Source organism: Ranitomeya variabilis, chromosome 1 (assembly GCF_051348905.1).
Source record: "Ranitomeya variabilis isolate aRanVar5 chromosome 1, aRanVar5.hap1, whole genome shotgun sequence".
Classification (NCBI taxonomy): Eukaryota; Metazoa; Chordata; class Amphibia; order Anura; family Dendrobatidae; genus Ranitomeya; species Ranitomeya variabilis.
The window spans coordinates 514,997,788-515,014,155 of record NC_135232.1 but is presented as its reverse complement, the minus strand read 5'-3'; the positions used below and the strand labels follow the sequence as shown (position 1 = coordinate 515,014,155).

Genomic DNA, 16,368 nt, shown 5'->3' with positions numbered 1-16,368 from the left:
GGAGATGCTTTTGGGACTAAGTCATGCTTTTCTCCTTCTGAGCATGCCCAGAGTAAGATCTCTCAGTGGAGATCGAGGGTCACGTGATCAGATACTGCAGCTGAGGCCATTGGTCCTTCAGGAAGCTCCTGTAGGTGCTCACGCTCTGTGGCAGCCTCTTATTAGTCCTTCTTGGAAGGTCTTGTTCTGGCTGCAGCTATAAAGGGCTTGCATGGCCGCACGGCCATGCACTAGTATCTTTCTAAGTTATGTGCTTTGCGCCAGTGTGGTCATGTAAGATTGTGTTCAAGGACCCGGCTGAAATAAGCCCCTAGAATGCTGACACCTCTGGCGAGGAGTTTGTGTGTTTGTGTGTATTCAGGGACCTGGCTGAAATAAGCCACTAGAATGCTGGCACCTCCGGCGAGGAGTTTTGTGTGCATGCATGACCACTGACTGCTCTCTGTTGGGCAGTTAGCCTGTGCTCCTGTAAAGTCTAACAGGGCGCAGTGCTTTGCTTTCAAGGCTGTTCTGTGAGTTAACAGAGCTAGCCAATACCACCATATAGTGCTGTAATTTGCTAACAGCAGGTATTCCTGCACGGTGGACCACGGGCTGCGAACGCATCAATAACAATAAAAAACTATATTTTCTCAGTGCGTTCCGCTAGCCCTAACACCACATCAACTGCTTAGTAAACTAACTTTGCCCTGTTCCCTCCTTCCAGATATTATTCTGAATCTGCACCCTACTATTCATCTGTCTCCACACCCTCCATGCACATGATAACTGCACTTGATACTTGACTATTGCACTTAAACACACGGGCTGATGACAGGATCATGCAGCTTTATATGAAAATCCCTATTTATTGTAATTGCCAGACCTGAAATAACAAGCACTTTTTACCTATTGTGTCCCCCCATTTCCTTGTAGATTGTAAGCGTGCGAGCAGGGACCTCACCCCTAATGTCACTGTTTAAATTGTCTTAACTTGTACTGAATTTATTGTCTGTACATGTCCCCGCTTAATTGTAAAGTGCTGCAGAATATGTTGGCGCTATATAAATAAAAATTATTATTATCTCAAATTTTGACTCATCAGACCAAAGCACAGATTTCCACTGGTCTAATGTCTATTCCTTCTGTTCTTTTGCCCAAACAAGTCTCTTCTGCTTGCTGCCTGTCCTTAGCAGTGGTTTCCTAGCAGCTATTTTACCATGAAGGCCTGCTGCACAAAGTCTCCTCTTAACAGCTGTTGTAGAGATGTCCTGCTGCTAGAACTCTGTGTGGCATTGACCTGGTCTCTAATCTGAGCTGCTGTTAACCTGCGATTTCTGAGGCTAGTGACTCGGATAAACTTATCCTCAGAAGCAGAGGTGACTCTTGGTCTTCCTTTCCTGGGGCGGTCCTCATGTGAGCCAGTTTCTTTGTAGCACTTGATGGGTTTTGCAACTGCACTTGGGGACACTTTCAAAGTTTTCCCAATTTTTTGGACTGACTGACCTTCATTTCTTAAAGTAATGATGGCCACTCATTTTTCTTTACGTAGCTGCTTTTTTCTTGCCATAATACAAAATCTAACAGTCTATTCAGTAGGACTATCAGCTGTGTATCCACCAGACTTCTGCTCAACACAACTCATGGTCCCAACCCCATTTATAAGGCAAGAAATCCCACTTATTAAACCAGACAGGGCACACCTGTGAAGTGAAAACCATTTCTGGTGACTACATCTTGAAGCTCATCAAGACAATGCTAAGAGTGTGCAAAGCAGTCATCAAAGCAAAAGGTGGCTACTTTGAAGAACCTAGAATACAAGACATATTTTCAGTTGTTTTACATTTTTTTGTTAAGTATATAATTCCACATGTGTTAATTCATAGTTTTGATGTCTTCAGTGTGCATTTACAATTTTCATAGTCATGAAAACACAGAAAAATCTTTAAATGAGAAGGTGTGTCCAAACTTTTGCTCTGCACTATATATATATATATATAGAGAGAGAGAGAGAGAGAGAGAGAGAGAGAGAGAGAGAGAGTATATATACAGCTCTGGCAAAAATTAAGAGACCACTGCAAAATTTTCAGTTTGTCTGATTTATCTCTTTGAGTTCATAATCATTTAGAAACAACAATACTAATGTATTAACTCAGGAAGAGTTCAGAAATCAATATTTTGTGGAATAACCAGGATTTTGCCATCCAGCTTCCAGTGTCAGTTGAATTCCAACCAGAATACACATCATTCTACTTAATGTGCTACTGATTAGATGATCACCTGAACCAAATCTTATTTAATGAAAGGAAAGTATAAAAAAACAAAGCTGTGGTGTTCACAATCCTCTTGCAATAGGACAAGCTGGATGGCAAAACAAGTGCTAGTAATATCCCAAAAGTAATAGGAGTAAAACAAAAACTTTTAACCATGCCAAAGGAATTGAAAAGAAAAGTCTTGAGAGAGGAAAATAAGGGCTCAATTCTGGTTTCACTAGCAGCGTCATGTTGCTTTCATCCTTAAAATTTCTAAGACGGCAGTCCATTACAACAAAGTCAAGCAGCAGACATTGGGGACAACAAAGCTTACAGACCGGCAGAGGGCGAAAACGACTCTCCACTGACCGGGATGACCATCATCTTATTCGAATGTCACTCAGCAGTGGCAGGATGACATCAAGTGACCTATTGAAGGAATTTAAAATGGCAGCTGGGGTGCAGTGCACACCAAAAACAATTCATAACAGGGTCCTAGAGACAGGACTCAAGTCATGTAAAGCTAGAGAAAAGCCTTTCATCAATAAGCAAAGGAAAGCCAGGCTGAAGTTGCCAAATACCATAAGGATTGGACCATAGAGGACTGGAGTAAGGTAGTCTTCTCTGATGAGTCTAATTTTCACCTTTGTTCAATACCTGGTTGTCTAATGGTTAGACGGAGACCTGGAGAGATCTGCAAGCCGCAGTGTCTTGCACCCACTGTAAAATTTGGTGGAGGATCGGTCATGATCTGGGGATGCTTCAGCAAGGCTGGAATTGGGCAGGTTAATCTTTGCGAAGGACGTATGAACCAAGCCGCATACAAGGTTACCTGGAAAAACAGTTGATTCCTTCTGCTCAGGCAATGTTCCCCAACTCTGAGGACTGGTTTTTCCAGCAGGACAAAGCGCCATGCCACACAGCTAGGTCAATCGAGGTGCGTATGAAGGACCACTACATTAAATCCCTGTCATGGCCAGCCCAATCTCCAGACCTGAACCCCATTGAAAACCTCTGGAATTTAATCAAGAGGAAGATTGATGGTCACAAGCCATAAAACAAAGATGAACTGCTTAAATTTTTGTACCAGGAGTGGCATAAAGTCACCCAAAAGCAGTGCAAAAGACTGGTGGAAAGCTTGCCAAGACGCATGAAAGCTGTGATTAAAAATTATGGATATTCCACAAAATATTGATTTCTGAACCCTTCTTGAATTAAAACATTAGTATTGTTGTTTCTAAATGATTATGAACTTGTTTTCTTTTTGCATTATTTGAGGACTACAAGCAATGCATTTTTTCGATATTTTGACCATTTCTCACGTCAGAAAATAAATATAAAATACAAAATTTATTGCTTGGAACTTCGGAGACATGTTATCAGTAGTTTATAGAATAAAAGAACAATTTACATTTTACTCAAAAATATACCTACAAATTGAAAAATCAGACAAACTGAAAATTTTGCAGTGGTCTCTTAATTTTTGCAAGAGCTGAGTATATATGTATATCTTTTAATATATACTTACCTTGTAATGTATTCACATCCTGTTCCATCTAGATGTGTCCGAATCCCAGAATTCCAAGCGGCGGAAGTTCACCGACCTCCATATTGGGACACCCAAGTGATGGGTGTCTCAATATGGAAAGTGCTGGTGGTACCAGCCTCTTGCGCGGTACCACCAGTGAAACACCATTGCACCACACACACACACACTGTATATGCCGTACGCACCACATGCACACATAAATACACATTGTATATGCCGTACGCACCACAGACACAGTATTTGCCGTATTCACCACACACACACTGTATACGCCGTACGCACCACACACACACACACTGTATATGACATACCCAGCCTTTTGCACGGTACCACAAGCGGAACACTGTAGCGAACATGCCACCGCCAGGATCAGCCGAATTTTTCACTGACCACTGCCATCTTTGTACAGGAAGAGAGCATGCACAGTTTTAATGTGACTGACTCTATCTGTCTGCACAAAGATGGCAGCGGTCTGATTTACTGCTCCTGCGCGGAAAGAGAGACAGAGCACAGGGAGGAGACAGATCAAACAGGACAGCACATGAGGGGAGAACACAGTACAGGAAGGAAAGAGACAGCAGACAAGGGGGATAGCATATGGGGTAGACAGGTCAAAGAAGAGAGCACATACAGGAGAAGTCAGCACATGGGGAAAGACAGAGTGGATAGGTGGGTGAGCACGTGGGGGGAGAGATTCTCAACACTGCAAAGCCTGCCCCATCGTGACATTACCACCCTCCCGAACGAGAGCATCAGGCCTCCATCTAGTACATACAGTTAGGTCCATATATATTTGGACAGAGACAACATTTTTCTTATTTTGGTTATAGACATTACCACAATGAATTTTAAACAAAACAATTCAGATGCAGTTGAAGTTCAGACTTTCAGCTTTCATTTGAGGGTATCCACATTAAAATTGGATGAAGGGTTTAGGAGTTTCAGCTCCTTAACATGTGCCACCCTGTTTTTAAAGGGACCAAAAGTAATTGGACAGATTCAATAATTTTAAATAAAATGTTTATTTTTAGTGCTTGGTTGAAAACCCTTTGTTGGCAATGACTGCCTGAAGTCTTGAACTCATGGACATCACCAGACGCTGTGTTTCCTCCTTTTTGATGCTCTGCCAGGCCTTCACTGCAGTGGTTTTCAGTTGCTGTTTGTTTGTGGGCCTTTCTGTCTGAAGTTTAGTCTTTAACAAGTGAAATGCATGCTCAATTGGGTTGAGATCAGGTGACTGACTTGGCCATTCAGGAATATTCCACTTCTTTGCTTTAATAAACTCCTGGGTTTCTTTGGCTTCAGATCAGGGGACTGTGGGGGTCATTTTAAAACCTTCAGCTTGCACCATTTGAAGTAGTGAAGTTGTGGATTTTGACATGTGTTTAGGATAATTAACCACCTGTAGAAGCCAGCCAGTCCCATACTTAATGGTTGGCATTATGTTGTTTATCTGTGCCCTTTTTTGCTCCACACATAGCTGTGATCATTGTGGCCAAAGACTTCTATTTTAACCTCATTGGTCCACAGGACTTATATCCAAAATGCATCAGGCTTGTTTAGATGTTCTTTTGCATACTTTTGTTGCTGAATTTTATGGTGAGGATGCAGGAAAGGTTTTCTTTTGATGTGTCTTCCCTGAAGGTCATATTTGGGCAAGTGTCTCTGAACAACTGCAGAGTCTGCTAAATCTTTCCAAAGGTCTTTTGCAGTCAAGCGAGGGTTCTGATTTGCCTCTCTACAATCTTACGAGCAGCTCTTATTGAAATTTTGCTTGGTCTTCCAGACCTTATCTTGACCTCCACAGTTCCTGTTAATTGCCATTTCTCAATTACATTTTAAACTAAGGATAGAGCAGTTTGAAAACGCTTTGCTATGTTCTTATAACCTTCTCCTGCTTTGTGGGCCTCCACCAATTTCATGTTCAGAGTTCTAGTCAGCTGTTTAGAAGAACCCATTACTGTTGGCTGATTTAGCACAAGATTATATTAGGCTGAATTTTTAAAAAGCTGAGAAATTTGAATCACCTGGCCTTTCTTTTTACTAATGATAATAGTGAACAAGCCATAACCTTAATAGGCTAATTAAAGTCTGAAACCAAAGTCAAAGTTATTTGTGCACACAAATCCCCCAAACTTTTGCATTGGCCTGTTTGTCGTTTTGTCATTTTTTAAATGTAAAAGATGAAAATATATAGATTATTTTTGTTGCCTAAAATACGAAGGAAATGTGTAATTTTTAACTTTAGGCCTTTTAGAGATCATTTAATCTTCAACTTGCTTAACTGTTTACAATAACAGTAATTTTGACCAGAGGTGCTCAAACTTTTACATGCCACTGTATACATATCTAAAGATATCTTTTTACAACCCTTTTAAAGTGAAACTGTCCCTAAGTTTTTGAGGTCTACAGAAAGCCGTGACAGACATCCTGATATCAGTGGTGTGTCAATTACAATATTTATATGTCGTAGTTCTCATGAATCACTGTTTAACAGGTGATGAGTGAGCATTACACAGTATTCATGTTGACCATTGGGAAAAACTGCTCAATCAGGAACGAGTGGATGTTGGCAGCTCACAAATTGCACACTTACAGACTGGTAAGCTCACACACATCCTTGAGAAGACACCTAAGCTCACAGCACTTGGCTTGCGCTGCACCTGATTTTATGAAAACTACTCCATAATGAAAAGTGAGTGACACAGAGTCTATGTCACACGTGCTGCATAAACCTGGTGACAGATTTGCTTTGAAAACATTTACTAAAAAATAGAATACAGACTAAAATGAAAGAGCCAAAATTAAATAAGGCCTTATAAACTATATATACATATCAACTGACATAATATTGCAATATAAAACAATTTATTTAGAATTTTACCTTGTAAGGCGTCACAGAGTTGTAATTTTCAGGGAATTCCCAGCTCAAGAGAACTGAAGTCTTCGTGACCATTTTGACCTTAAAATTTTTGGGTAGTACTGAAAAATAGTGAAGAGAGAAAAGGAGAGGGCCGGGACTCTAAGTTACTGAAGTAACATGCTTTTTAGGAACCACTTTCAAGAGGATAGAGAACTTTTTAATAAAGAAAATAAACTGAGTGTTTTAAATACCAAAATTACTTAAAATTAAAATATTACAAGAGCCCACACTTTGCTTCATGACTCCAGAACCAGAAATGACATTGTAAGACAGGTAACCACAAAAGGGGTAAGACTGAATATCCAAGCATGAGAGATGGCAACAGGTATATTTACAGTACACACACTGAAAGGAAGGGGATGCAGAGGAGTTTCCCACCTGTGAAGTCATTCGTGAACCCAGAAACTCATGAGAAGTGTCTTAACTAAACTTGAATAAGGGGAAACACTTACCTGAAAATACTTTCAGAATCACCCATATTAAGAAAAAAAAATAAGGAAGAAAGAGCACCATGCCACTTATCAAGACTGCACTTGTTCTGAAGGATGTTGTAGTTTACCTGCTTGCTTTCAAGATTCAAAATTAAAGCCAAGAAATTAAGACTGATAAGGCCTACCTTGATTTAGAAGAAAAGTGCGGTATTGGACACTTGGACTGTAAGGCCCAGGACCTTTACTGGTGTGTGCACGCATTTTGACTTCATAAACAGTGTTAGGCTTCAGGTTGCTCAGCAAGCAAGAGCTGTCAGAAGATTGTAGGTCCATTTCCAGCATTTTGTCAGGAGAGTTGGCAACCCAATAGGATAATGTATACTTGGTGATAACACCATTCTGTTCAGCGAGAACAGGAGGCAACCAGTTTAGCTGGATAGACATAGAAGTAATATTGCTAGCATCAGTTAATTGAGGGTAGCCTTTTGGCGCTTCCTCCGGTATCATGTACTCTTGTAACGCTTCCTCACTAAAGCCCGCCCGGCTTTTGACCGCCATTCTAAAGATGTACTTTTCACCCTTATGGATGTTGTTGGCTGTGTATTTCTTTTCTTGAGCTCCAAACTCTAGCACTGACAGAACTTTAGCATCAATACACCCAAATTGTAGGCGGTAACCTAAGACTTGTCCAACTGACTCACTTGCTGGTTCCCATTGTATTAGCAGGCTGCTCTCCGATATTTGATTGACAGAAAGATCAGGTTTTCCTGAAACTATAAGAGAAAGAACATTTTTGATAGGATACACAACATATTTGTAAACAATGATTACCAATGAGAATTCATGTTCCAAAATCAACACACACGCTTTGCTGTTTGTTAGTCTGTATCAACAAGTGGTAACTCTAATGGCAAATAAATGAGTGTGCTGTGGTGGGCTTGTAACCTTATGACCCATTTGGCACTGCTTTGTGAATTATAGATATAACAACAAAAAGAGCAATTTCCATATAGTTTTTAGCCTTTAATGCAATGATTGTCCTTAAATAGCATTAAATTAGTACAAGGACATTGGAGAAGGCTGAAAGTGGATTCACCTGATCTTATGTGTACTAGGGCATATGTGTAAAAGTATTGGATTTGGGCACTATCAACAATAAAAAGCATACAAGTTAAAAAACAGGTACTGTGGTGCAGAAATAAACTGTTATCATTTTTATGATTCAATACATGTCAATCTGCTCTAAAATGGCTTTGATATTCCTATTGTTGTGCCTTATAATATTAAAATACATCTTATAGTTCTGAAATAGGCTCTGCTTTTTAATTGTGGACCCTAGTAATGCATATATCAAAAGATGGCAAAAAAGTAAAGTGCAAAATAGTTACAGCATTAAACACAAAAAAAACAAACAAAATAGACCATGACAAATGTATAAAAAAATATAAAATTATTATCCGAAAAATAAAATTGGGACTTATTGTTTATTAGGAAATGTTAACTGTAATGATGTTGACTCGCTACTGTCAACATGATACAGTAAAAATAAATATTAGAAATGTATACTCATGTCCACAGACTCGCAGTACAATCAAAGTATACTTATGGTGATTACAGTCCTCCCTTTAATGCACACCTTTTCCTAACAATTAATTGATTTTATTAATCCACTGCTTAGCATGGTACTATTGATGCAAATTTTCCCTTTAATCAGCTGGGTGTGTACCCCAGACCTTCTCTGTGGGCACAGACATGTCTTGATTTGCCAGTGTCAGAGGCTGAAAAGCAAATACCCAAAGAGAAGTTCTGTGGTATACGTCCAGTTGGTTGACGGACAGTGTGCTTCTTTTTTTGCTAGAGGGCATAATAATACTACTAATAATAATATACTTTGAAACTAAGGAGCACAGAAGAAAAACTGTTCCCGAATCAGTAGAGCAGCAACAAAGGGAGGAGATATTAAGTTTGAAGTTTAAAAAAATGTCCAGTGAAAGATCATCTGTTAAAGTAAAACATGCCTTAATTGACTCCATCCTGGATGACATTAAGTTTAATTTGTATAGCTGCTTAAAATGTTCGACCTAAGGGGGACTGTTTCGCCTTGAGGAGAGTGCAAAGCCAGCGTAAGGAGACTTATAGACCTTGAAATGCTCCTCTAGGAATTTAAATATACAAATATCCTCTTCAGATAGGAAGATGCATGAAATTATAGTGTCACCTATTGGGGGTAGCAATCTTAAAAGTCAATATCGCCCTTTAATGAGTTTTGCCACATGACTTAGAAAAAAAAGCCAAACCTGATGCTCCAGCAGTGTCCTTACCTTTGGTACGGGCTCTGATGTTGAGCCAGAATCTTTCCCTGCACTTGATGGCTCATTTAAAACAGCCATCAAGGGCCTCTTAATCTGAAATACACCAGTGGCTGTTAACCAGTTAAATGCCGCTCTCAGTCACTGATAGCATCATTTAACACACGCCGTCCAGAAGCGCATCACAATTCCCACCCATCAGTGCCACTGTCACATGATCGTGGGAAGCACATGTGTGGTCATGAAACCAGGTGCCTGTCTTTGTGAATCTCCTGTGAATGCAGGCTCGTGGCCGGTGGTCAGGGGAGATCATGATCTTTACTATACATACAGTAGCAGTACTGAAGCACTGCTAGGTTTAACACAGGTTATCGGAGGATAGGAGATTCTCTTAAGGGGACTATTGAACACAGTAAAAGGGGAAAAAAAAAGTTTGAAAAAGTATAAAATATTTGTAAAAAATACAAAGCGTTCAAATCACTCCACTAAAAATAAAATAAAAAAAACACACAAATATGGCTGCGTTCAGAAATATCCCATCTATCAAAATATAACGGAAATTTATCTGAACAGGGTAAAGAAAAAAAATAAAAACGCCCAAATTACTTTTTTTGGTTGCCGCAAGATTGCAATAAAACACCATAAGAGGTGCTCAAAACCCCAAAATGGTATGCATAAAAATGTCAGATTGAGGTGCATAAACTAAGCCATCACCCAGCCCCAGATCCTGAAAAATGGAAACGCTACAGGTTTCTGAAAATGGCGACAAACGCACAAACTTTTTTTCATGCAAAGTTCAGAATTTTTTTTCACCACTTAGATAAAAAGAACCTATAAATATTTGGTATCTGTGTAATCGTACTGACCTGGAGAATCCTATAAACAGGTCAGTTTTACCATGTAATGAACATAGTAAATAAAAAACACAAAAAATAATTTTTTCCCTCATTTTCCAGTACACTATGTGGTAAAATAAATGGTGTAATTGAAGCGTAAAACTCGTTCCACAAAAAACAAGCCCTAATATGGCCATATTGACAGAAAAATAAAAAAGTCATGGCTCTGGAAGAAGAAGGGGAGGAAAAAATGGAAAATGAAAAATTACCCAGGGCTGAAGGGCTTTAACACCATGTCAGAGGCTTCTCACCTAGCCAAATCAGATCTCCCCTTTGAACTGATAAGGGGCATACGACCTGAAATACATTTCTCCAAATGGAGTGTCTGGTTTGACTTTTATCCTAAGTCATGTAGCAAGGCTCGATAAAATGTCAATATTGAATTTTAGGATTGCTACCCCCAACAGGTGTCAGTCTTCTTCCTCTCTGAAGAGAATACTAGCTTAAAAGGTAACATTTTATAATTTGTATACTGTTTCCAATTAATTGTTTTTTTCATTTATATTTTTCAATATCTTCTTGGTATTTTAACAAGACCACTTGTACCTATTATTACTGTATTTATTATTATTTTTGTGGTTATCTGTGTTTTGGGGAATTTACTAACGGACAGTTTATATTATTAAAGTGGCTGGGCCTCCTGATGTTTTAACACCTCACAATATTCTAACATTTCATACAGATACTGAACTCTTCCAAGAATAAATTATTTATGTGTATTTATTATACGAAATTAGCATATAAGTGAGCAGGTACTCTGGAGAGGAAGAAGGAAAGTGGATGCATAAGAAATCCTGTAAAGAGATGTGATATTGGAAATAAATAATTCCGAGCCTTTACCTCTGTCTCTACGTGAGGTCAGTCTGCAATCCCACACGTCATAACTAACAGATTCCAGGGAAGACAATGCTCTATGTAACAACTGCATCTGTTTTGAAACTGGTGAACTAAATATATATATTTTTTCATGGTTACATTTTAACCTTTCCAATTCTCTGTTGCCATAGCTGTATAACAGCTTGTAGTTTGCACAACTAGTATTCTCTATAGTACCTTTTTGGAGCATATACAGGGGTTGGACAAAATAATGGAAACACCTAACATTTTGGCATCATAATCTTCGAACATGTGATAAACATGCAAACCGTGACATATGGTAATGTTTTGTAGTTGATTATTTGTGTTATGTGATATGTGTGTGTAAATTAACTGTTTGTTTTGCATAATTGTAAGAACATTGATGAGAACCTGATACCAATGGCAGACCTCTCGGATTTTCAAAGAGGCCAAATTGTTTGTGCTCATATGGCAGGCGCTAGTGTACCAGAAAGTGCCCGAATGCTTGGCGTGTCAAGAGGTACTGTCTCCAAAGTAATGACTGCATTTGAAAGAGAAGGAAAAATGTCCGCAGCAAAGCACAGGTCCAGCCGAAAGTCAAAGTTGACTGAGAGAGACCGTCGGACTCTAAAGCGAATTGTGAGAGAGGATCGCAAGACCACATCTCCGAAAATCACTGCTGAGCTCAATGAACACCTACAGAACCCAGTTTCCACAAAAACTGTTCGTTGGGAGCTGCACAAATCTGGATTCCACGTAAGAGCTGCAATTAGAAAACCGCTGCTCTCAATGACAAATGTTTCCAAGTGTTTAGAGTTGTGTAGAAACCTCCAGAATTGGTCCCTAGAGCAGTGGAGACTTGATATATTCTCAGACGAATCATCGTTTACCCTATTTCCGACCTCTGGCCGAGTGTACGTTTGGAGACAGCCGAAAGAAGCATTCCATCCAGACTGCCTTCTCCCAACCGTAAAATATGGCGGAGGTTCTGTGATGATCTGGGAGATCCGCCAGGCCAATGATATCCCTTCATGGAAGAATTAACAGCCGAGATTATTTAGGCATTTTGAGCGACAAAGTGCATCCAATGGTTCAAGCACTGTTCCCGGAGGGGAACGCCATTTTTCAGGATGATAATGCACCAATTCATTCAGCTAGAATCGTTAAAGCGTGGCACGAGGAACATTCTAATGAAGTTGAGCATCTCATCTGGCCCCCACAATCCCCAGACCTGAGCAATATTGAGCATTTATGGTCGATTTTAGAGATTCAAGTTAGACGTCGATTTCCGCCGCCATCGTCACTCAAAGAACTGGAGGGTGTTTTTACTGCAGAATGGGCTAAAATTCCTTTTGAAACAATTCACACCTTGTATGAATCCATACCTCGGAGAATTGAGGCTGTAATTGCCAAAAAAGGTGGACCTACACCAAATTAAACTAACTTTTACTGATGTTTCCAGGTGTTTCCATTATTTTGTCCAACCCCTGTATAACATACTGTTTAACATCTTTTAAAGTGATTATTTGGTACTATTCTATTTTTCTCTTATGTGCTTAAGGACTAAGAGGCACATAGTTGCTAACTACCTGCTGCCAACACAGACAGCTCCTGCTGGCGATTCTGGGGCTTCTGCCGACATCACGTCGACAGTAAAGCAACTTCTCTTTCTCTCTGCTCAGTTGACAGAGCCTGACTGCCAATACCATGCAGATTGACAGCCAGCTCCCCGCTGCATAACTACAGGGAGCCGGCTGTCAATCAGCATGACATCGACATCTATGCCCTGTCGATAGAGCAGAGCGGAAGAGGTAGAACTGCTCTACTGAAGTGAGTATAAAGAGAGGGACACAACAAGTGCAATAGGGTCTTATCTGGTAGAGAAATTGGTGGAGGTGAGTGGTATAAGAATTGCTGGCCTTTTGCTCGCCCCGCAATGTGAATAAATCAGAAGACACTGCGGGGCTGGGATTCACAGGCAGGGCGGCCGCACAGGCGCAGTCAGCTAGACTGCATATGATGACAGAGGACGGGCAGCGCTCACTGCGCCTGCCCAAGGCATGACAAAAGAGCGCAGGCGCCGGCTGATTTCAAAACAGCGCTGAGGAGGCGGCTCCCGGTGCCAAGAAGACTTGAGTGACGGCTGTGTGGCGTCTGCAGCACGGGGGGGAAGACCTGCCTCCAGGACTGAAGAAAGGTATTTAGGACAAATTACAAAATGGATTATTTCTGCAGTTACAGCACCTATAACTAAAAGAGCCACCTTGTCAGAATGCAGCATTACTGCTGCACAAGTTCCCTCTTTTAGTTTCAAACGCCTGGGGGGGGGGGGGTGACAGGTTCCCTTTAAACTACCGTATTTAGGGGGACATGTTATTTAAGTTCTGCTTGCAAAATGTTTTCCATTCTAAAAAGAAAAAAACACCAAACAAAAAACAAATAGAGCCTATAATAAACAATATGGCCCCTTTGCTTCATTTTGCATAACAAATGCAACAGATAACGTGTGCAGATACATGAAATGAATAGGACTGTTTCTAAAATGGAACAGAAAAACAGAATGTGTAGGTGGGCATATGAACTGATCCTTATACGTTGCATCTTCCTACAGTCAAAATAATGGCATTGCATACAATAAGTTGCACTATAGGTATGGAAGGTAAAAACAGAGAAAGCTAATGAAAAAACACACCAGATGTAATGTAAAGGCACAGTAATCTGGAACAGCTTTTTGTGATTTTGCAGAATAGTTTTTAGTGCATCAAGGAGACGAGTAATCTATAGACCCCACTAAGCTCCACAACCTTGTATTGAACTTTTGCTTTGGTTGGCGTAAAGTAGTTATTGTAGAAATTCCTTTCTTCACAATCCCCCCACCCCAAAACAAAAGAAAACTGAAAAAAAAAACAGAAAATGTAAACAAAAATAAGATAAGCGGTAACCGCCGCACAAATCCCATACAGATGCATGAGTGGTCCCTGGCCAAGGGTAGTGAGTGACGACACAGCGCACTGGCATGTGACATCCGGAGCCAATCACTGGCTCCAATGTTCATGTGCTGTAGTTCCTGGCATACCGGCATGCAAGCAGTGATGACAGTAAGTACACCATGGGACCACAGAAGCTAATGATTGGCCGCAGCAGTGACATTATGGCATAGCATTGTTTAGCATTTGTAAACCAAGACTCATGTGGCCACCAGAGTTTAGTGCTAAATAGGCAGGGAATTGAAGAGGTACCGTACTTTCATACACGGTCTCTAGAATTGTTCACTCTCTTCTTGCATTTCTCTTTGAAACTATCTCTCATTTAGTCCAGCTACTTCATTAGAAAGACTTCTAGCGAGTCATGTTTGCTTAGGTTTATCAAGATTTATATAAATAAATGCAATATAACTACTAATTATAAGGTTTTTTTGCATTGAAATGAAAGGATTAAAGTTAAATGCAAATGCCACCTTTAAGGGTATGTGCACACGTCAGGATTTCTTGCAGAAAATTTCCTGACAAAAAACGCACATTTCTGCCAGAAATCCGCATGCATTTTTTTTGCGTTTTTGATGCGTTTTTGACGCATTTTTTGTGCGTTTTTTCCAAATGCATAGAATTGCAGGAAAAAGGCGGAAAATCAAAATTAATGAACATGCTGCTTTTTTTACCGCGATGCGTTTTTTTCGCGGAAAAAAACGCACCATGTGCACAAAACATGCAGAATGCATTCTAAATGATAGGATGCATAATGTATGCGTTTTTAATGAGATTTTATAGCGTTTTTATCGTGAAAAAAACGCGAACAAACTTGAACGTGTGCACGTAGCCTAAAAGGAGCTACTTTTACTTCAGGACCTTGGAAAGTTTACTAGAAGAAACCCCACCCTGAATAAATAGATAACACAGATTGTCAAAACTCGACTGCAAACAAGACCCCGCACCATACATGTATCACTACACACAGCACCTCTTTTCTAAGGTAGCAATTATGCACCTTCTGCTTTTGATCTCCTAAAGAACCCTGTTTCACTTTGGGGGAAAAACATTGAGCGATTAACTGGGGACATATTCACATACTACATAAGTTGTCATGCCCCTTGTGCGACAATTTAATCCTTGCATTTTTTATCTTTATTGCTAATATCTATGCCGATAAATTAGGATCCGTGAGGTATTTAGTAAGGACCTGATTTGAGTAATCATGTATTTATGATAATGTTTGGGCATTAGCAAAAGGGAAACAGGGGTGCCAACTCCATGACTAGGCAGGTATCATATTGGAAGATTTAATAGGGATAAGATTATATATATATAAAACCATTGATTTGCCCCGAAGAAAATGTTTATACTTTTCATCTACTGCTTTTGGTTTATTCACAACTTCCATTGAGGAACCCTTCCTTGTGTCTATAGAATTTCCATATGAATTATATAGGTGCCATATGTATTTGTTGGTCAATTTTAATATTACTATATGCAAATCGTATCGTCAGAGAGCACTAGAACTGTAGTGCCACCTATAGGAACTATAAAGTTACTGCAATGAGAAAACAAAAATGTGACATGGTTTGGTACCAGTACCTGTGCTCTCAAAGAAAGAACTATACAAATTAACATAGCCATTGTGATACCGTTGTATACGTTTGATATAAATATAAACCACTCATCATCCTTAAATAAAAATCAAATTACACTCAATCACTGTAGCTGTATCTCCTTCATTAGGACCTTTTGCCAGTTTGAGCATGTTAAACTGGCCACATCATGGAATACTGAATGCAGAGTGGAATAAAATCTAGATTTTAGTTTTCAATTTCTCCTCTCTGTTAAGCAGATGTTAACTTGTAAGGTTATGTGGAACTACTTTGACACGTAACCAGTGTTCCACGCCTCACTCTACACCAGATGTGACGCTGCATTAAAACATTGGCAGCGATGATTCCACTTAGCTATATCTATAGCAAGTCATATGATCCCCTGATGAATCTGTCTGTCTGTGTCAGGACTTGACTATCCGGATTTGATTACAGCTATGGGATTGGTTGATTATCAAAGAAAAGAACATCTTATTTATTTATTTATATGTTTACCCTGGGTGTTGATGTGTCTGTTTAGAGACTATAATTGGTGTCTCTGCATACATATATATTTCTGTGTGTTATCTATATTGAAGTCTGGCAGATTTTGTTTTCCTCCCTCTCT

General features: G+C 39.7%; 1 protein-coding gene across 10 annotated transcripts in view; it reads right to left on the bottom strand.

Moving 5' to 3' along the window:
• The window catches only part of PTPRS (protein tyrosine phosphatase receptor type S), a 721,726-nt gene that overhangs the window by 190,954 nt on the left and 514,404 nt on the right, over positions 1 to 16,368 (bottom strand). For 7 of the 10 annotated variants that reach the window (XM_077253515.1, XM_077253581.1, XM_077253506.1 and 4 more), the window contains 2 exons: positions 7,320 to 7,907; positions 6,665 to 6,762 (listed from right to left, as the gene is read on the bottom strand). In XM_077253515.1, the coding sequence (XP_077109630.1) occupies positions 6,665 to 6,762; positions 7,320 to 7,907 (686 nt within the window). The remainder of the gene's footprint in view (positions 1 to 6,664; positions 6,763 to 7,319; positions 7,908 to 16,368) is intronic. The other 3 variants (XM_077253572.1, XM_077253588.1, XM_077253563.1) reach the window with 2 other exon arrangements.